At 47.6% G+C, this 21988-nt stretch overlaps 1 protein-coding gene across 3 annotated transcripts in view; it reads left to right on the forward strand.

The window, feature by feature from the left end:
* Positions 1 to 21988, forward strand: part of MAST1 (microtubule associated serine/threonine kinase 1) — a 97895-nt gene that overhangs the window by 51284 nt on the left and 24623 nt on the right. For all 3 annotated transcript variants that reach the window (XM_035140889.3, XM_035140885.3, XM_035140888.3), the window contains 6 exons: positions 7931 to 8009; positions 9986 to 10146; positions 12325 to 12400; positions 13838 to 14047; positions 14359 to 14460; positions 19577 to 19709. In XM_035140889.3, the coding sequence (XP_034996780.3) occupies positions 7931 to 8009; positions 9986 to 10146; positions 12325 to 12400; positions 13838 to 14047; positions 14359 to 14460; positions 19577 to 19709 (761 nt within the window). The remainder of the gene's footprint in view (positions 1 to 7930; positions 8010 to 9985; positions 10147 to 12324; positions 12401 to 13837; positions 14048 to 14358; positions 14461 to 19576; positions 19710 to 21988) is intronic.

Here is a 21988-nt window from a genome sequence, read left to right on the forward strand (position 1 = left end):
AATAAAAATAAGAAAGGTTGATTTATGTTCTGCACAAGTGCCCTCAGCATGCAGCAGTTAGAAACAGGCGTGCTTGAAAATGAACGCTGTTTTGGTCACCAGAAGGAATAAATGCCTGTTGTACCTGCCAATTCTTCCTGAAGGTCCAATTTTAATTAATTTTAATTTTAAATACCACTGTTTTTCACAAGGGCAGTTTTGCATTGAACAAAAACAAAAACAAAATATGCAGCAGGAATGACTTCAACACCAACCAGTAAGAAATTGGCACTCTGCGTCCTTTCCCTTGGGCTGGTGAATGCTGCAATAAATAAATGAACTGAGACACAAGCAGCTTTAAAACTACCTTAAACTCCTATGTGGACAAGTCCCATGTGTTCAGGCAACCCATGAAGGCTATAAACACCACTATCTCAATAGTAGGGTGAGAGAGAATCCAGCTGCTACCCTAGCCCTGAGCATAACCAGTGATAAACTTACAAAAAAGAAGTAAGCAAAAAGAGGTAAGTGGCCAGAGGAGGGCAACCAAAATGGTCAAAGGCCTGGAAACAATGCCTTATGAGGAACGGCTTAGGGAGCTGGGCATGTTTAGCCTGGAGAAGAGAAGGTTAAGGGGTTGATATGATAGCCGTGTTCAAATATATAAAAGGATGTCATATAGAGGAGGGAGAAAGGTTCTTTTCTGCTGCTCCAGAGAAGCGGACACAGAGCAATGGATTCAAGCTACAAGAAAGAAGATTCCACCTAAACATTAGGAAGAACTTCCTGACAGTAAGAGCTGTTCGACAGTGGAATTTGCTGCCAAGGAGTGTGGTGGAGTCTCCTTCTTTGGAGGCCTTTAAGCAGAGGCTTGACAGCCATCTGTCAGGAATGCTTTGATGGTGTTTCCTGCTTGGCAGGGGGTTGGACTGGATGGCCCTTGTGGTCTCTTCCAACTCTATGATTCTATGACTCTAGGAGAAGGATCTGCTAAGTTTTCGTGATTTTCTTTTTTAAAAAACAAAGCACCAACTGCTGCATTAGAGTCATACCCTGGTTTTCGAACAGCTTACTGGTAGTTCCTGAATGTTTTGGCTCCCAGACGTCGCAAACCAGGAAGTGACTGTTTCGGTTTGCAAACTATTTTTGGAAGCCGAACATTTGACGGGGCTTTCCCAGTTTCTGATTGGCTGTGGGAGCTTCCTGCAGCCAATCAGAAGCCGTGATTTGGTTTTTCAAACATTTTGGAAGTCGAACAAGGTACGACTATATATTTATTCAATCAACCACTCAGTTTAGACCTCTCTCCCCCCCCCCATTTATACACTGCCTTGAGTGCCTAGCATATAAATACAAAAAGGCAAATAACTTTACACCTAAAACAATAAAACCACCAAACCAAGCAAACTCAAAGCAGGGCATATCATTAGTTCTTATCCCAGCTGCTTGCACCATTTTCTCAAGGTCGTCAAAGCAGATAATGGCCCCAGCACATTCTATCTGGAGTTTAAACTTGTGGTTCGAGGACCCGCCCCCCGCGAGAAACACGTGACACATGGTATTTGAGTTAATGGGTAGAATAAGGCCACAACTTTATTGGTTAGAGCAAGTGAGAGGTATTGGCTTAGGCATTGGACTCCCTAGCAAGCATGACTCCACCCCTCTCCGCGGGGGGTCGTATCAGGTTAACACCCCAAGGAAGGAGCCTGTTGATGCAAATACAACTGAAAGCTCCCCCGGGTGTCACCGGGGGTCGTGCCATGGCCCTAGCCACCAGCAGGGCGTAGGACAGGATCCACGACCGCCGGATCCCTTAAGGGGATACCCCTATAAGAGGAGGGTTGGATGATGGCCACAACCAGTCCTCGATCACACCAGACAACTCCATATTCCAATACCTAACCGCCAAATACCGAAAGGAAGTTGTGACGAATTGCTACGAGGTAGGCGGAAAAACCAAGAGGCCGGTGCCAATTAGCCAATTGGATAAAAAACTCCTACCAGGCCCCCTTGGGCACCAACCAAAGTCCATAGCAAGGTCAAAGCAAGCACACTAAGGGAAGACCTAAAGGGAGGGTGGGCAGGAGAGCAGCAGAAGGGGAGATACGGAGGCTGCCACGCTGTTTTAAAGCAGGTAAAACCCCACCCACGAGCTGGCCCTATTGGCCAGCCAGGGGCCTGAGCGCAGCAGCAGGTATAGGTGAAGCAGGGGGCCGAACACGCCCCCCCTGCTTGGCGCGTAGAGCAGGTCCCGCCCGCAAAGTCTCCCCTCCCTGAAGAGGAGAGATCTTCCTGAAATGTCCCCCCCTTCTTTTTCTCTTTCCAACTTGGGCACCCTGTTCTGGAAGGGCTCTAAATACCCAGCATTTACATGACCACAGTGTTATTTCCAAGTCCCAGGAGGATGTGTGGGTTCTGACCTAGCTCGAAGAACCACCACCGGCTCGCTACTGATGGTTACAGCAAGCTGCCCTGCATATTTGCCTCATGGGACGCCAGCCTCTCCACTTGCAGTCCTTATTTGATGAAGTCCCACCATCTTTCCATGTCTGGCTGCAGAAACAGAGTCTCCTGGGCAAAGTTCCCATAGGCTACTGAGTGAAAGGAAGCCCACTTAGGGGTAGAAACCAGTTGCACCGTCCACAAGGAAGGAGGAGTACCAATTCATATCCATTCCTCTCTTTTTTCCTTCTTGCTTCAGCCCCTGCCCAATCTCTCAGTTCCCCACCAGCCCATCCCTCTCAAAGGCTTCGGAGGAGAACTGCGGGTTCCTGGCTACCATTCTCGTGTTTGATCTACCAGGCCACGCTGCCAGAATGTGGCATAATACAGGAACATTTGAGGCGGTTGAAGATTGTACAGCTGCTGCTTCCCCACTCCCCATCTGCTCTCTGCTCTTTTTATAGTCAGGCCCATGCCGTTCTGCCTCCCACCCACCCACACCCACCCCCAAAAGCAAGGGAACAGAATGTGAAATTCCATCTTGCCATCAACAAAGTGCTGAGTAAAATCCACCCTGAGGTGTTTACCGATCTCCGTTCTGTGAATTTTCACACTGGACTAAAACACACGTACGGTTTTATCACAGGCATATGATTAGAAAGTACCTTATTCCATGGTACTTGCGAAGTCACTCGTGTCGGTGTGTGTGAGAGAAAGAATGAGAGAGAGAGAGATCAAGCAAAGTGTATAGATAGATTGGAACAAACCAGGACACCCCGAAAGAGCATTATTATTTTTTAGGAAACCACTGAAATTGTTGAGTTGTGGTTTGTTTGTTTTTAGGAAAAGCCAAAAGTTGTCGAGCTTTTCTTCACAAAAACGGCCAAAAATGTGCTTTTTTTTTTAAAGGACTTGCCTAAGATCCAGGACAAAGTGCCGCCTTTCAGAAATTCCCCCCAACATCAATTACACCTTTGAAATCCCAGTAATGTTTGGAAAAATCCGGACGTACGGCAGCCGTAACAAACCCACAGAGGCTGCCTAATACATAGTATAAAAGGAGGATGATATAAAAGTATCCACAGTCATCACAAGGCCTATCTTGTATCTTACAAGTTCCCACATCAGGATTAATCTGGATCTGTGGGTGCCTGGTTCATGTTCTTTTGACAAGAGAACCCTAAGATGTGTATACTTAACTTTATTACAGTATATGTGCTCTTTCCTGCACGGTGCAGGACTTCATGATGCATGGAATGGCTATTTGCAGAAAGCACAGGGTTGAGGGTCGGGGTGTTTGCATGGGACAGTAGATAATCAAAGCAGTTCCATATGCAAGACTGAGGGGTGGGGTAAGCTTTGCCAGAAAGCTTTGGAAATGGTTGGCCAAAGGATCAAGGCAGCATGCAGAAAGGGACAGTCCAAAACAGAGTCACACAGTAGCTGGGATCGAAGCTAAGGTACCTTCCCAAGCAGACTGGGAACAAGATGCCAGAATCCAACAGATGACAACCAGAGAGTCAACAAGGTCAATACGTTTCCGAGCACAATTCAAAGTGTTGGTGCTGACCTTTAAAGCCCTAAAAACGGCCTCGGTCCTGTATACCTGAAGGAGCGTCTCCACCCCCATTGCTCAGCCCGGACACTGAGATCCAGCGCCGAGGGCCTTCTGGCGGTTCCCTCACTGCGAGAAGCAACGCTACAGGGAACCGGGCAGAGGGCCTTCTCGGTAGTGGCGCCCGCCCTGTGAAACGCCCTCCCATCGGAGGTCAAGGAGATAAACAACTACCTGACATTTAGAAAACACCTAAAGGCAGCCCTGTTTAGGGAAGTTTTTAATCTGTGATATTTTAATGTATTTTGGTATTTGTTGGAAGCCGCCCAGAGTGGCTGGGGAAACCCAGCCAGATGGGCGGGGTATAAATAATAATAATAATAGACTAGCTGTTGTCATGCCCAAAGACCCAGACCCGACACTGAAGTTTTATAGCTAGCTTGGGTCAGGGCAAACCAATAGGACATCTGTAGGTGGAGCCCTCCTGGGGCTGGGGGAGGAGAAAGTTGACCCTTTAGCATGCATAAAAAGTCTGAGATGCAGCAAAGGTCCACAGCACACATATAAAGTAAGGTTACCAGACGTCCCTGTTTCCCGGGGACAGTCTCCGGATTTACAAATCAGTCCCCATACAAAATCCACTAAAGTTGAAAAGTGTCCCCGGATTCATTGAAAAAAATCTGGTAACCTTAATATAAAGCCCATTCAACACACATTTAGAGCATGTGACTTCCCCCAAAGAATCATGGGAACTGTAGTTTTGCCTTCACAGAGCTACTATTCCCTGCACCTACAGTCCCTAGGATTCTTTGGGCAAAGCCATACATTTTAAAAGTGTGTTGAATGTGCTTTAAATGCATGGTGTGAATCTGCCCTATGTTGACAAGGACATTTTCTCTTCTGCTTTCCGTTCTTTCCGAAACTCTGAAGGGAAAATAGAACAGTGAGGAAAATTCTAATGCAGGGACCCTAATTAGAATCAACCCCTGCGCCAGAACTGCTGTGGTGGTTTGGGGTTGCGATTCCTTAAAGGGTTTGTGGCATTCCCTATTTCACCCAGGTGCTCCACTTTCGGCAAACCGGTTTACACCCCTGAAAGCTATGCCACCATCACACATAACTACTGAATCACCTTTTCTGCCTTCATCAGGTACAACTTGATATAAGGCATTCCGTGGACCTGGCTTTATTAACAAGAGAAGTATTTTTTAAAAACCTCACCAAAGAAAGAGGCTGAAAGGGGGCTGTGTTGGGCATGAATGTTTTTAATTATTTGGAAGCAAAGATGGGAATACTTAAATCAAACTTAAAGTTCTCTCAATCCCTGTCCCCAAACTGATGGGGCCATGGAGGGAAGGGGAGGAAATAGGAGAAAGTACAGTAGAACTTGTTGCACTGGCTCCCACTAGCACAACTGTTTAGTTGAATGAGATGGTTGGTCTAAGGCAGGCACCCCCAAACTTCGGCGCTCCAGATGTTTTGGACTACAATTCCCATCATCCCTGACCACTGGTCCTGTTAGCTAGGGATCATGGGAGTTGTAGGCCAAAAATCTGGAGGGCCACAGTTTGGGGATGCCTGGTCTAAGGTAGTAATAACCGGAAACATGAAATCTACAAAATAGTTTAGCAAAGAAACAAAGGTAAACACCAAAATAGTCATGAATCCAAAATAGTCATGAAAAGCAAAGTTCTGTTGAGTCTTCTGAGAATTGCAGGGGAATCCACCAAGGGCACTTCTCTGGGAAGATAATCACTGCATTTTATCCTCTCAGTAACCATGCCAGGCAGGTTAAGCTGTGTGGCAGTATCTCTCCAGGCACGGTTGAACCACAACTCCCACCATCCCTAACCACTGGTGATGATTATCCAAACTTTCTCTCGTCCTGCAGCTTTTCCCCGGGAAAACCATTCTCTAGAGCTCCATCAGAGCAAAGGGTAATTCAGGTTTTCTCTGAATTGGTGTTTGCTCTGATTTAGCACTAAAGAGAGGGTTTTTCCTGGGAAAGGTGTGGGGCAAGGGGGAAACTGCTCAGATCCATGCTTTCTAGGTGTGGAACGAGCAGAATTTTGGATGAGCCCTAAATTACACTACGACCTGGCCAGATTACTTAGCAAACATGAAAGTTTGATTAATTATTCAAGGCCCGGCTAATCAATTGTCATTGGATCCAGAAGATTAATTGCAACAGCCTAACACCACTTGCATAGCTGTCAAGTTTTCCCTTTTCTCGCGAGGAAGCCTATTCAGCATAAAGGAATTTCCCTTAAAAAAGGGAGAACTTGACAGCTATGCACTTGTCAGTGTGTTTATAGCTTTCGTTGATATAGCAGCCAGCTCACACAATCAAGTCTCTCTTTTCCTGGTCGAGGCTCAAACTGTACATCTTTGAACCCACAGTGCACCTGAATTGAGCTTATGCAGGTTTTGGAGGGGGGCAGAGAGCTTGCCCCTGCACACATCTGAACATGTGAAAATGCTTCAAGAGAACATTCCCCATGAGAAAAATCCAAATCACCTGGAAAAATAACAGAACAAGCTTACTAGTTATCCCCAATCTGCTGTGCTAGAGGAAGTTAAGAAGTGGCAGAGATTTCCCTCCACTCAAATGCAGCCAGTTTCTGTTGGCAGGAGGCCTCACTGCTGTGGAGGTCCTCACTGCACCTGTCAACGATACAGGCAGGTGGAAGCTGCCGCCAGTGGTATCCCCCGCATAAACCCCTGAAAGAAGCTGTGTTTGGGGCAGCAGGACTGGCCAAGGATCCTCTAGAATCTATGATCCAGCTACTAATGATGGACTGAGTCTGGGCCTCTCGATTGAAGTACTGTACTTAATAGAAGTACTTCTCTTTAAAACACCAAATGAATTGTTGCCTTCAATACCTATTAGTCCTGAGAGGTATATAGAACCTCTGCATTCAGAAGCAACATGCTGCAGGGGTAGGCAACGTGTTGCCCTCCAGATGTTGTTGGACTACAACTCCCATCATCCCTGACTTTGGACCATGCTGGCTGGGGCTGATGGGAGTTGGGGCCAAAATGTCAGAAGGGCACCACGTTGCCAATCCCTGCAGCATGTTTTTGGACACCATATACTGGGGGAATAAACCACAGAGTCTAGGGCTTGCTGATCAGAAGGTCGGCAGTTCAAATCCCTGCAATGGGGTGAGCTCCCGTTGCTCGGTCCCAGCTCCTGCCCACCTAGCAGTTCGAAAGCACATCAAATTGCAAGTAGATAAATAGGGATCGCTCTGGCGGGAAGGTAAACGGTGTTTCCGTGCGCTGCTCTGGTTCGCCAGAAGCAGCTTTGTCATGCTGGCCACATGACCCAGAAATTGTCTGCGGACAAACATTGGCTCCCTTGGCCTATAGAGCAAGATGAGCGCCGCAACCCCAGAGTCGGACACGACTGGACCTGATGGTCAGGGCCCCCTTTACCTTTACCTTTACCTTTACCTTTATACTGGGGGGGGGAAGAATAAGGGACTCTGTTGATGGGAACCATAGTGTTCAAGCCCATAGAGCTCCCAACCCCATCTTCCATTCACTGCATTGTCCAAATATCAGCTACCCTTTGCAAAGTTTCTGGTATTTCTATGAAGCCTCATTAAAGCCCACAAATGGATCTGTGTCTACAGTAATAGAGAGAGGTTTTCTAGCCTGTACCTAAATGGTTTGACATATATGTCAAGATACAGTTCGATATGAGAGGCAGAGTGTAGCATTCAAACTCATATGCTTTGTACGCACCTTTGTGTCCGGAGAGTCTGAACAGGCAATTATTTCCAGCCAGCTGGTTTTCTGGAGATACCAGCAAAGAAAGCGCAAGTGGTTGAAACATGGACTTTGTGACAATATGGTTTTTCTTTTTTCCTTTTTTCAACAGAACTGGTTCTGCCTGAATCTTTAAACTATGGACTATCTTAAAGCTCCTGTTCATTTTGATCATTTCAGGGCAGATGGCCGGCGTTGGTCCTTGGCTTCCTTGCCATCATCTGGATATGGAACCAACACTCCCAGCTCCACTGTATCAGTAAGACCTTCCTGCCATTAAGAAGATCTGGGAGGTGGGCAAGATTTGACTGGTTATGGGAGCTGCTTATTCATGGGCGTAGGCAGGGGGCAGGGGGGCAGTTGCCCCCCCTAGAAGCAGGGCCGCTGGCCAGCCTGCCCTGCTGCCCGCCGCTGCCCGGTGCCGTCTCCCTTCACCCTGGCTGGCTGTGGGGCGGGGGAGGGAAAGCCAGCCAAATGCTTTGCGCGGCTCTGGGGCTTTCCCTCCACCCGCCCCACAGCCAGCCGGCTAGAAGGGACGTCTCCCTTGCTGGCTGTGGGGCGGGTGGAGGGAAAGCCAGCTTTCCCTCCACCCGCCCCGGCAATCGCTGAGGGGGAGGAGGGGATCTGAACAGCCCAGTTTCGGGCTGATCCTGGCGCCCCCTCGCCCCTGCCGATCGCGGAGGGGGAGGAGGGGGGAGGAGCAGCCCGACTTCAGGCTGATCCTGGTGCCCCCTCGCCCCAGCCGGTTGCGATCGGCAGGGGCGAGGGGGTGCCAGGACCATGGCTTTCCTTGCCCCACTGTGGCCCCGTCCCCATGCCTTGGCCCCGCCCCTTGCCCCTTGGCGCCCCCCCCCAATTTTGATCCTGGCTATGCTCCTGTGCTTATTGGACAGTGGCCCAAAGACTCTGCTGGGGTGTTTGAGGACAGGCCAGCCATGCAAGTCTAAACCATAAATACGGTGGTAGAAATTGCTAAAACTATGTGTGGCCAACTAGAGAGCCCTGCATGTCCACTGTAGGGTTGCCTTATGTCCAGGAAATCCCAGGCATGTCCTCTTTTGCGGGGCAAACAGGCCCATCCGGAGGGAGATTTTTACATTTTAAAGGAAATATCTGGGGTTTGGGATTTTTGAAATTGGGGTGGGGTTTGGCGTGGGCACGGGTGGCTCTGCACACCGCAGCCGCTGTCAGCCTGAACCAGGGAGAGAGGCACCCATGGTTGCAGCGGCCCTGCGCACCCTGGCGCCTCTTTTCCCTGGCTTGGGCTGGCAGCAGCTCTGGCTGCCTCCCCCCCTTCAAGATATGGCAACCCTAACATACATGCCAGAGGTGGGGGAGGGGAGTCAGTGTTGTCAGTCTGGGTTGCCCTGGGGCACCCTTAGGAGAAGAGGAGTCTACATAATGTGCGCACGCAGGAAGCAGACTGCATACCCATTGCAAATGTCACATAACTCAGTGCAATCTTTAACATCCTTGTGTGTCTATTTGTGGTTCGCTGTAATAACATCTGGAATTTTTAGCTTCAGGTCAACCTGAAGGGCTGTGGGTCAGTGGTAGAATGCTTTCTTTCCATACAAAAGGTCACAAAACCCATTCCTGGCATTTCCAGGTAGGACTCGGAAAATATGCGTGCCTGAAACCATAGAGCAACCTCCTGCCAACTTGGTGCCCTCCGTTATGTTTTGGACTACAACTGCGCACGCACGCACACCAATATCACCTCTGCTGTGCTGGCTGAGGCAAACAGGACAGAGGAGGCTGGTGTAGTCTATGCCGAGCTAAATGGTCCAGTGGCCAGATGGTTTAAGCTAGGCATCCCCAAAACTTCGGCCCTCCAGATGTTTTGGACTACAATTCCCATAATCCCTGGCCACTGGTCCTGTTAGCTACGGATCATGGGAGTTGTAGGCCAGAACATCTGGAGGGCCACAGTTTGGGGATGCCTGGTTTAAGCAGCTTCCTGCGTTCAGTCGCACTCTGTGGGTTAATGCCAGGCTGACATGTGAAAACCATTCTGCATTAACGATTCTCATGTTGCATTGGCAATTGGATTAGATTTTGGTTCCTGCAATAAAACCGCTGCATGTTTTAGAAGGCTATGCAGCCCATGTATAGGAACTGGGACATTTCCCAGACCTAGGTACATTTCCGTGGCAGATTTGGGAAGACATTTGCAAATAGCTGACACTTGGCCTCAACTTAGGGCCAGTGGCCAATTCTGTTTCTTCCTTGCAGTCGTCCTGCTCCTCCCAAGAGCGCCTTCACCAGCTGCCTTATCAGCCCACTATGGATGAGCTGCATTTCCTTTCCAAGCATTTCGGCAGCAGCGAGAGCATTACTGATGATGACGGGGGGCGGAGGTCCCCTGCAGTGCGGCCCCGGTCCCGGAGCCTCAGGTAAGGATGGAGCAGCCGTCACCCTGCAGAGCAACTCCCTTGGGTCCCTCGTATGGTCAGTGCGCATTCATCCTTCACTCAGAAACTTTTGTAGGGATATAAGCAAATGAGAGACTTGCAGTGAAATTATTGAAGGTCTATAGAATGGGATAAAAGACCAGTGTTCCAGTTTGATTCAGGGTCAACCCTGGCTGGCATGGGTAGATCCTAAGCTCCCCCCCAAAACAACAACAACAACAACAACAACAACAACAACAATGGAGTGTATTTGCTAAGAAGCATTTTAGTGCAATGATCTGTGCTCTGAATCTGCCTCTAGGAAGTGGGGAATCTCTGGTTCTCCTGATCCTGCTGGACACCGGCTCCATCAGCCCCAGCCAGGATGCCAAGTGATCAGAGCTGATGGGAGTCACAGTCCAGCAGCAACTGAAAGGCCTCCAGTAATCTTAAAGAATGAATGAGGTTTACGTAGACAAAAAGGAATACAGTCGTACCTTGGTTCTCGGATTTAATCCGTTCCAGGAGTCCGTTCGACTCCCAATATGGTTTGAAAACCAAGGCGCGGCTTCCGATTGGCTGCAGGAGCTTCTTGCACTCAGTCGGAAGCCGCGGAAGCTGCATCGGACGTTTGGCTTCCAAAAAACGTTTGCAAATTGGAACACTCACTTCCGGATTTGCGGCATTCAGGAGGCGATTTGTTCAGGAGCATCTAAGAAAATAAGCACAAAACCACTTAGCAACTCAGCAAATATGACTTTTGTTGCATTTCAAATGTGATAAAGACTGATGGGATTAGTTATTTGAATTCTGCCATTAGGCTGCAAACCTATATATATTTACCTAACCTACCTGTTGAACTTCTAAGAGTACTTTCTCACATTGGTATGATCCAGGCCAGGAGGAAAGGTTAAACAGGTTGAATACAAAAGGCTCCTCTACTGCCATGCCTGCTGGGAAGCAATTAATTTAAGAGAAGTGTGATTAAATAGCTCCTGTTAATGGTTCCTGTATATCTTGCAAAGCAGGTTTGTGTGCCATTCTGAAAGTGTTGCCTTTGGTTAAGGAAAGCAATAGGATAATACAGTCAAACCTCAGTTGTCGAACGTAATCTGTTCTGGAATCCCGTTCGTCTTCCGAAATGTTTGACAACTGATGCACGGCTTCCGATTGGTTTCAGGAGCTTCCTGCATTCAGGTGGAAGCTGTGTTGGATGTTCAGCTTCCGAAAAATGTTCGAAAACTGGAGCATTTACTTCCGGGTTTTTGGTGTTTGGGAGCTGAAATGTTCCACAATGGAGGCGTTTGGGATCCGAGGTTTGACTGTATAGGAAGCAATATGGGTAATACTGAACACCACACTGATCTTTCACTACCAACTGATACACCACACTGCTGCTGACAGTTCCTGAGTTTCCTCTTGTGTGTCCAATGCAACAGATGCCTGCTGGACAGGTCTGGTATGCAGGGGCTGGGGTCTCGGAATCTGTTTTCTATTTTACTGGAACTGCTGGAAACCAAGTGCATGAGACACTTGGAAATGAAGAGTGTGGTGCCTTTGAGCACACACTCAGCCCATGAGTTTGATTTCAGTAGTACAACTGACCTCAGAGTCCTTTCACACCAAAATCCATTCTGATACCACCATGTTTTCTTTATTTCAACAGCCTTATTCAGAAAGTGAGAGGGAAGTCTTTTGTGCGTGTAAAAAACTCTTTCCAAGTCTTCTGCAAAGTACCCAGAGATTTACCATAGATCCCAATCTTCCTTCTCCCTGCTTCTTCCATATACCCGGTTTCCCCGAAAATAAGACATACCCATAAAATAAGCCATAGCAGAATTTCTAAGCATTTGCGCAATATAAGCCATACCCTGAAAATAAGACATAGTGATAGGCACAGTTTTGGAGGGTGCCAAGGAAGAGGCGAGGCTGGATGCATAATAAAAAATAAGACATCCCCTGAAAATAAGCCATAGTGTGTCTTGTTGAAGAAAAATAAATATAAGACCGTGTCTTATTTTCGGGGAAACAGGGTAGTATATTTTTCACCATTAGCAATGAAAGAATAAAGATGAAGTAGTAATAAAGAAAAGTGAGAAATGCCCAAATAGAATTCAGGGCGATGGGGAGTGCAGGAAAATAGAAGATACCAGGAGTTGATGCATTCTTATTCCTTCGCAGCCCGGGCCGGTCTCCATCCTCCTATGACAATGAGATAGTAATGATGAATCATGTGTACAAGGAACGATTCCCCAAGGTAAGGGTTACAGTCGGAGGCAGAATCTAAAGATTTCGTTTCCATCAAAGAACATCCTACAGGGACCATTTTGCCTGGAATCCTGGAAAATGGCTGCTAGAGGCAAAGGGATCTGTTTCAATGAGCCACTTTCCATTGACAGGAGATGGACAATCTACCTGTATTGACACTTAGCATGTAAATTTAGGGCTTTTTTCTGTCCCACTCATTCTGGACACAGCTCCATGCTTAAAATCTCTCAGTTCAAGTGTGTGTGTATGTGTGTGTTTTGTCCTGGAGCTTTCTCTGCAAAAACCTGCTCTTTAGCGCTCAATTGGAGCAAATTTCCATTTGGTTTTTCTGTGGTTTTCCTTTTGCTCCGATTGAGCTTTAAAGCGTGGGATTTCACAGCAGAAAAGGGGGCACTTTGACACGGAGTTTTACACCGTGGGTCGTCTCCGGAAAGAGTGTGGATCAGCTCTCAATTTGCATTTTAAAACTTGAATACTCTTGCCCGGAGCAGTGTCTCATTGCTTTACTTTGTCTCATTCTCTCATGATTATTGCAATAGCCCACATTCCAAACAAACACACTGAGAAAGGGTAATGGAGAGAGAGAATAAGAACTGGGCCCAGAAATGGAAGCAGACATGTATAATGATACCTGACTAGGGTGTGCAATTGTTATTTATATAAATAGATATGATGGAGAAGAGAAATACCTTGTGCCTTATAAGACGGAAAAAGAAAGAGAGCCGCTGAGGTTGGATGTGCCTTGTTAGATGTCATGTCTTACTGTGGTACAGTTGTGATATAGCAAGTGATTCTTTTAGAGCAGGCACGTCCAACAGGTAGATCGTGATCTACCGGTAGATCACTGGACGTCTGTGGTAGATCACTGGTAGATCAGTGGCTCCCCCCAAAGAAGCTGAACAACTTGGGCTCCCCTAAAAAAACTCAACATTTTGGCCCTTCACCCCCCAAAAAAACAGGCCTTCCCTCTTCCCTAAAAGAAGCTCAACAAGTTTGACCTGAACCCCACACAACAGGGCTTTCCTTCCTAATAAAAAAAGCTCAAAAACTTTGACCTGAACACCCAAGAAACGGGCTTCCCTCTTCCCTAAAAAAAGCTCAACGACTTTGACCTGAACTCCTCAAAAGGGGGTAGATCACTGCCAGTCTTTAACTCTGTGAGTAGATCGCAGTTTCTTGGGAGTTGGCCACCCCTGTTTTAGAGGAAGATGATAAAAAGGAAGGGCTCTCATGACCCAGAATTCATAGATTTTCGGGGGGGGGTTTACAGGGAGAGTGCTATGAACTGGGTTGTAGTTGAGGGCCTGGGAATCAGGATTCCCTTATACTTTCCCTAGCTTTGAAAAAAGGAGCAATGCCTATTCTGGGTTATTTACTATGCTCCTCTTTTTCCTGACACAAGAGCTCCAATTTCTTACCCCCACAGGCCACGGCGCAGATGGAAGAGAAGCTGCAAGACTTCATCAAGAGCTACGAACCAGACAGTGTGTTGCCCTTGGCTGACGGGGCTCTCAGCTTCATCCACCACCAAGTCATTGAGCTGGCACGAGACTGTTTAGCCAAGTCCCAGGAAGGCCTCATCACCACTGTCTACTTCTATGAGCTGCAGGAAAACATGGAGAAACTTCTGAAAGATGTGAGCACGGAGCCTTCTCAGTGAATGTGCAGTGTACGGCAAGATGTGCGGAAGAAGTCGGTTCTGCACGGCAGTGAATAAAAAAGATAGGGAGGGAGGGGCAACAGTGGTCAAAGGGAGGGTTGGCTTGGAGTATTTTCTGGATAAATTTGGGTTTAGGTGTGAGTGGCAGCAAGTTATGATGGAAGCAACCGTGATGGACTAAACAAGCTATGTGAGAGCAGGGACTCTGAGTGGGGTGATAGCAAGAACATGGAGATGACTGCAACCCAAACCCTTCTCTAACAAGCACCTTCTTCCATTGCTTACAGGCCTATGAGCGCTCTGAGAGCGAGGAGGTGACCTTTGTCACTCAGCTTGTGAAGAAGCTGCTCATTATCATCTCCCGACCAGCCCGGCTGCTGGAATGCCTGGTGAGGCCCTGAGCGGTATACGTGCCTGTCTGCTTCCCTAGGAATTGGCGAGAAGTCAAAGCTGTATGAATCTGTTGTCACTTGCTATCTTCCCACATGTTCGCATCAAGATCACTCCATGCTCTCCTGCCTGTTGGGCTGGTGAGGTGCTCACTTCCTCAGGTCAAGGGGAAGGCTGTGGGTTTATGGGCTCTGGTTCTGTGGGATCCAGCCCTGGAGCTCCCTGTCTGCCAGCCTCAGGTTCAGTGGGCTCAGTATCACGCTCAAAGGCAGGAACCTAGTCCACCACCTCAGCCACTAGCCCTGTTGCCTCTTTGGTATCTTGGTCATTGACTCTGGGATTGTGACAGGTAGCGTTGCTGTGGGGATGGGGAGAAGAGTGCCATTTGCTGTTCTCCCTCCATCCTCATTATTCATTTGCTAATGCATGTTGCTGCAAAGGAGTTGCAGGGAGCCACCAGAACACTCAAAACATAAATTCACAATGAAGTGGCCGGCAGATAGGAGATGTGTTGTGGGTTCTAACATCACACACACAAAGTATTGTACCCAGCTAGAGCCTACAACACATCTGCAGAGGCATGTTTTGCACACAGTAGCAATTAATGGTCCATTTGAAGGAACTCTTACAAGTACAACATAGGACATCCCTGAGGGACAGCGTGTGGGCTGTGCACAGCAAACGAGAAGGCAATGTACAGTACATGCTTTAGGAAGAACATAAAAATCACGTGTGCGCACAAAGTTCCTTAAAATGAATGGAATGCATGAACATAGCTGCTCTAACTCAACACAAGGCCTACTGAAATCATCTCCCTTTGTTCAAGGCCCATTGGCTATCCCCACCAATGGACCCCAGAAGTTTCCAGTTCCCTTTGTCTCTAGAGGGTGCACTCTCCAAAACATGGTATTTTAGAAGGACATGTATTTTAAGAGTGCTGCCATGCATCCTGTTGCCTCTATATCAAGTTTTTTTTAATAATTGCATTGTAGCCTAGGTTGAGAGGACCTTAAAGGGATAGGAGATGGGGCAATGGTTTTTAAATATATGCCATAGATAATACAAAAGAAGCATAGCCAGGGGTGGGAGACCACAAATGAATGCCACCTCTTCTCCCAGGGCTACCTCCTCTTCCAGAGCTGGGAAGCTAATTCAGGGGTTCTTGTCTCCATCCTAACCATGCACTATCAGAGCTTAAAATGAGCCACAGCCCACTGGTATTTTCAACACCAGTCATGCAGTCAAAATGAAAAAGCATGATGTAAATACAGGGTATTACTCAATAACTATCAGACTGCACACAAAAAGTTAAGGCAGAGGTTTTCAACCTTTTTGAGTCCATGGCTCCCTTAACTAACTACATTTTTTCTGCGGTATCCCTGTGGGGCTCAGGAGCCCAGTTCTGTCACCCCTTGCCTGCAGAGCTGGCAGCCTCTCACCCCTTTTTTGAACACCCTCCCTTGAGTGTTCCCTCAACCTCCTCTCCTCTCCCTTCTCTTTTGGAGTCCTCTAGCTGCTGCCGCCATCCGTGGTCTCTGAGCTGTGCCCCCTGCCCCAAAGGGAGGTGCCTCCCAAAAGCTTATAGCCAGGGCTGCTGCAATAAACAGCTGGGCAAGCCTTTGGGAGGCAGAGACATGAGAGGGCCTCAGACATGAGAGGGTGCCACGGCACACCGGTTGAAAACCACTGGGTTAAGGAAAAGGGCACACAGAGCCAAAGAAGCATTTGATCATACCGGTACAGTCAAACCTCGGTTTCCGACCGCTTCGGTTTCCGACCGCCGCGGACCTAGAAGTGTTTACATCCGGGTTCCGTGGCGCTCGGATGCGCAAAAGCGATCTGCACAGCGTGTGTGTGTACAGAAGCGCTCTATTGGTGCTTCGCGCATGCGCAGAAGCATGCATCGGGGAGCCGCCGATTCGGGGAGCGACCGGCTCTGCGGAACGGATTGCAGTCGCAAACCGAGGTATGACTGTAGTGAAAATCATTGGGAAGGGGAGGAAATCTATTGAACCATTGTGGCTGGTGGAAGTTGGAGTCCAAACACTGCTGGAGAGCCACGTGTTCACTATCCTTGCTCTGTATCTGTTTCTATGAGGCAGAAAGTGAAAGAGGCAGCTATAGGGCAGCAATGTTGGTCAAGAAATTAAGGGTGGCAAGTACTTAATTGCCCAGGAAGTTCTCCTGAGTACGGCCCAGTGCTCATTTGTTTAAACAGGGCTTTAACAGAAGACTTCCTCAGGTCATTTTTCATTCTAATTAGAGGTGAGGCAGCAATTTGGATTTGGTGTTGCCCCAGCACATCTTGGGCCAGCCCTTAATATTGCCTACAAAGGATGTCCTGGCTTGTGTTACTTTCACCAGCCTTGTTCCCCATGTGGTAGGTGTTCATCCTGGTGCCTGTTCATCAGTCCTGTATGTGGGGAGGAGCCATAGTCCAGGAAAAGTCTTCAGTCCTTTGCACCACAACTTAAGTATTAGCCAGGCACTCTTGAGCTTTGGTACCAGTTGCTTCTCCTTCTGCCTCTTAATCCTGGCTCTGCTCTCCGCCATCCACAGAGAGCACACAGGGCATCAGCTTTCACCCACCTGCCAGTTTCCCTGGCAACATACCATCCAATCACAGGATGCGCTTCCTCAGCCTTGCTAGTCGCCAGGCGGTTTGAGGAGCAGGAGGCTGTGCCAAGCCAATGCAGTATCAGTTGCTGTGCTTATGTGGGCATCCCTTGTTTGAAAAGGAGGAGAGTAGCAGTAGAGAGGAAAGCAACTGATTACGCCTCTTTTTATCACACACACACACACACTTAGTTGTCAGTTTGTTTTTGCCAAAAGCTGGCTGATGTGAAGCTGTTTGATTTCCTTATTCCTTTTTCAAGTGTTTTTCTCCACTGGCTGTTGGCTTGCGACTGACTGATGAAGAATCTCTCTGTCAGCCAGATCTGAAGGAAACAGTGTTGGGCAAATGATTCTGTTCCTCCTTTAGTTCTTCTAGCACAGGAACTGGGACTGGTTCCCCTGATACTGTTTCCTTTCGACCTGGGAGTTCAAGGGAAGCAAAAATACCCGCACATAAAGCTTTCACCAAGGTTAAGTTGGAACACTTCAAATTCCTATTTTTCTATAATAACCCCCCAGTCTCATCTCTCTAATTCCCTGTCTACTGCTTTCTCTCTCCCCATCCTTTCCAACTCCACAAAACCAAACACATTGCAGTCAGAATCTTTCTTTTGATTACTCTTCCATAGCCTGGTCAGCTTGTCTCATTCCTTAGAAGCAACCTAAATTCCTGCAGCTAGCTCTGTAGCCTACATTATTTTTAAATTAGGGTGGTGTGATCAACTAGGTAGCCCCATTGAAATCAATAAGCATGGCCAAGTTTGGTCTATGAATGCCAGTACTGAGTAAAACTTAGCTGAATTTCTGATTCACAAAGAGGTTGCAACCCAGTTCACAGACCTATGTGACAATTATTTTGTCATATTAAGCAAACTGCAAAATCACCACACAGCAATATAATGGTTCAGATCGAAACCTCAAGTCACATAATTCCTTCACTCACTCCCTGTAGGGGAGCACAGCACAAACACAGAAATCCCCGGCTCAGCAACATAAATCAGTCTGCATCACAGTTGGTATATTTGATATCGTTGAATAAAATGGGAGGACCCCCAATTCATCATTTAGCATAAGCCTAACCATCTTGTAACCTCAGGCCAATCCATGTTGCACCAGCCTTTTTCTATGGCCCACAGCACCCCATTTTTGCAGGCCTTTGTTTCTAAACAAGTAACCCAAAGAGAATCTATAGCCTGCTTACTATGGTAAAATCCTATGCTTTTTGTGGATAAAATAATGTTTTGCACACCCAAGTCCCTGAATGGTGAGAAGTTTCAAGGGTACCAGCACATATTTTAGGTTTGATTCCCTTGATAGAGACAGATAGTGCTTCTGTGCTGTATGATCTTGCTTCCATAGACAGATAGTCTGTGCAGAAGATAGAAAACCCATAGCATTAACACTCCCAACAGATCCTGCTCCCCTATTAAGTTTCTGTGGCAGAGTAAGCGGGGGCACCAAAGCCATAACTTTGGATTTTTGCACAAAAAACTCCAGTCTCTTTTGTTCTCTTTCCCCTCGGTGGCATCCCTCCAGCCAGGCAGATTTGGTGGCAACTCATTGCCCTAGCTTATATGACAAAGTAGATACAGTGGTACCTCTACGTACGAATTTAATGCATTCCGATCGCACATTCGTAAGTCAAAAAAAATTGTAAATCGAATCCCATAGGAATGCATTGGGAGAAAAATCCGTAAGTCGAAGCAACCCTATCTAAAAATTCGTAAGTAGAAAAAAATCCTATCTAAACCGCATCCAAGATGGCGGACGGAGCTCCGTTCTTAAGTAGAAACATTTGTAAGTAGAGTTATTCGTAAGTAGAGGTACCACTGTACTTAACAGATGCAGTAAAGAAACTAGTTTGATCATTTTAGCAGCCTTCCTGTTTCTACAGAATTTGGTCCTAGTCCTGCCAACGTCAAAATGCAAGAAAGCACATCAAAGTGCAAGTAGATAAATAAGGGAAGGTAAACGGCGTTTCCGTGCACTGCTCTGGTTTGCCAGAAGTGGCTTTGTCATGCTGGCCACATGACCTGGAAGCTGTACGCTGGCTCCCTGGGCCAATAATGCGAGATGAGCGCGCAACCCCAGAGTCGGTCACGACTGGACCTGATGGTCAGGGGTCCCTTTACCTTTACCTATGAAGTCACAGGATTGAAGGAAACCCCCAAAGAACCCATTTGATCCAACCCCCAAACTTATTATTCCACTTTTCCTTCAAGAAGCTCAGGACAGTGTGCTTGGGGACTGTGCCCTTCTACTCTAACAATTGCCCTGCGAGGTAGGTTAGGCAAAGAGAAAGAAAGAGTGGCTGGTTGAGGCTCGCCCCAGGATATTCTGATCCCGTTCCTAGCGCTCTGACCATTACACCACACCAACTCTCCCTTTTGTGGAAAAGCAAAGGCAGCTCATTGCTGCTAGCTTCCAGCAGTCTTAGGGGAAGAGGCCTGATCCAATCCAAAGCAGGGCCTAACTCTGAGCTGTTCTGCTGCTCCCTAGGAGTTTAATCCCGAGGAGTTTTACCACTTATTGGAAGCTGCTGAGGACCATGCCAAAGAGGGACACCTGATGAAGACCGATATCCCTCGCTACATCATCAGCCAGCTGGGACTTACCCGAGATCCCTTCCCAGGTAATTCAACAAAAAATCACCTGCAGGAAAGCAGGCTGCATTCCACGTATGTACCTGGGCCACAGTACCTACTGTGTTATGTGAACATATGTGTATGTGATTTCATGCATGTGATCGCATGATCATCTTGTAACCTCTGTGGCTATGTGGCAAGTGACCCGTCCTGTTAGCTGTGGAGTTTGGCTTTACATGGGTTCCAAGAAGCACAGGCTGTTCCATCCCCCTTTCCCCCTCATGAGGATTCTTCATGCGTGGGCCATTCACATTTCCTCTACGGTGTTCAGGGTAACCTCTTCATGTGCGGGCTTATTGTTTAGGGTGATCTACTTGTTAAGCAGGACAGAAAAACACACCAAGGGTGTGATGTCACTGGTGGGAGTGGGTGTCAGGACAGCTTCTAGCCTTGACATACTTCCAGTATCTTAACAAAGAGGTCAAACTCATCCAGGATTCCTCGGGGACAAAGTCCTTAACAGAGCATCCCCTAAGACAGGATAGATCATGGATAGACCGTGTCCCATTGGACAATTCCTTAGCTTACTGCTGGGATTTTTGTGGAGAACACAGGACTTCAGTCGGATATAGAAAGGCACTTTGGATGATGATAAGATACATTCTTTGGTTCCCTTATTAATACAGATCAGTGAAGCCTTTGCCACTAAGAGATCCCAAGCATTGACCCTTGCTGTGTAAATCTGGACCTAGTTCACACACACATTAGTAGCCAAGACATTTATTTGTTCAAATGATTGTGTATCACAGATACATGACACCTGGGGGGGGAAAGACCACATATGTGTGAATCTACATTATGACTGAAAGGATGAAACGTTTTTTTAAAATACTGTTCACCGCCCTGGTATCTTATTTATGAACTTGTCAGGTTAGAAAGCATGCTTGCTTTGGTCTCAAGGTGGTCTAAACCACGGAGTCTCTTGGGCTTGTTGATCAGAAGGTCAGCAGTGCGAATCCATGCGATGGGGTGAGCCCCTGCTTTGTCCAAGCTCCTGCCAACCTAGCAGTTCGAAAGCACACCAGTGCAAGTAGATAAATAGGTACCACTGCGGCAGGAAGGTAAACAGCGTTTCTGTGCGCTCTGGCTTCCGTCACAGTGTTCTGTTGTGCCAGAAGCAGTTTAGTCCTGCTGGCCACATGACCTGGAAAGCTGCCTGTGGACAAACACAGGCTCCCTCGGCCTGAAAAGCGAGATGAATGCCACACCCCATAGTCACCTTTGAGTGGACTTAACTGTCCAGGGGTCCTTTACCTTTACCTTTTACCCTTTAGCTCCGTCAATAAACTTCTTGATTTTGAAATCTTAAATTGGGCTGAACCAGCTAGCATTTGATGCCTTAATCTTATATGGCAGATTTCAATGGTCAGTCAGGGTGTGCTTCTTGGTTTATCTGTGTAAACTGAGGGGCAAAATGTAGTTATATACAACCTAACACTAATACCCCAACCTAACACTTTTGCTATAGTCTCCAGGACTCCAAATCTATCTGCCTATCTGTCTGTTATATTTCTATCCCTCCTCTTCTCCAAGAAGCTGAAGGTGGTGAACACACTTCTCCCCACCCCCTTTCATTTTACCCTCACAACAACTCTGTCAGGTAGGTTAGGCTGAAGGACAGTGACTGGCCCCAGGTCACCCAGTGAGCTTCATGGCTGAGTGGGGATTTGAACCCTGCCCCCCCCCATGTTCTAGTCCAACACTCTAGCCATTATGCCACACTGGCTGTCCGAGCGGTGCAGGCCAAGGGCATGTTGAATGCTTTCCTCTCAGGCTGGTTTCCCAGTCACATTTGGCTCTTCTTAAGCTGTTTCATCCCCATGGGGGAACGTTGTATAGACCTGTCGCTGATTGTTTGACCCAGGGACAGGGTTGGTAGTTGCTCAAGGTGAGTCTACGTGGTGTCAAAGTGCTGACACCCAGGTAAGCCAAACCAAGCTCACGTGCCAACGCTGGAGAGCTGAGTGGTCTCCAAGGCCCCAGACGACGGAGCGATTGCATCTCACATTTGCAATTTGGCATAAACTATCTGTATCTGTGTGTGTGTTAAATGGGCATGGGCATGCATTTGTGTGAGCAGGGTAGCACAGCTGACGTCGTATTCCGGTGTGAATGTAAGTATATGTGAACCCGCCTACCCGCAGGTGTTTGTGCATCTGTTCCCAAGGTGTGTGCTAAGGTGCATGCAAGCCTGTGATTTGTCTTAGCGAGCGCATGCTTCCGCCTCCTGATTTGTCACCTTGACACGTGGACCTCTCCATCACAC

This window comes from Zootoca vivipara, chromosome 15 (genome assembly GCF_965207765.1).
Source record: "Zootoca vivipara chromosome 15, rZooViv2.hap1.1, whole genome shotgun sequence".
Classification (NCBI taxonomy): domain Eukaryota; kingdom Metazoa; phylum Chordata; class Lepidosauria; order Squamata; family Lacertidae; genus Zootoca; species Zootoca vivipara.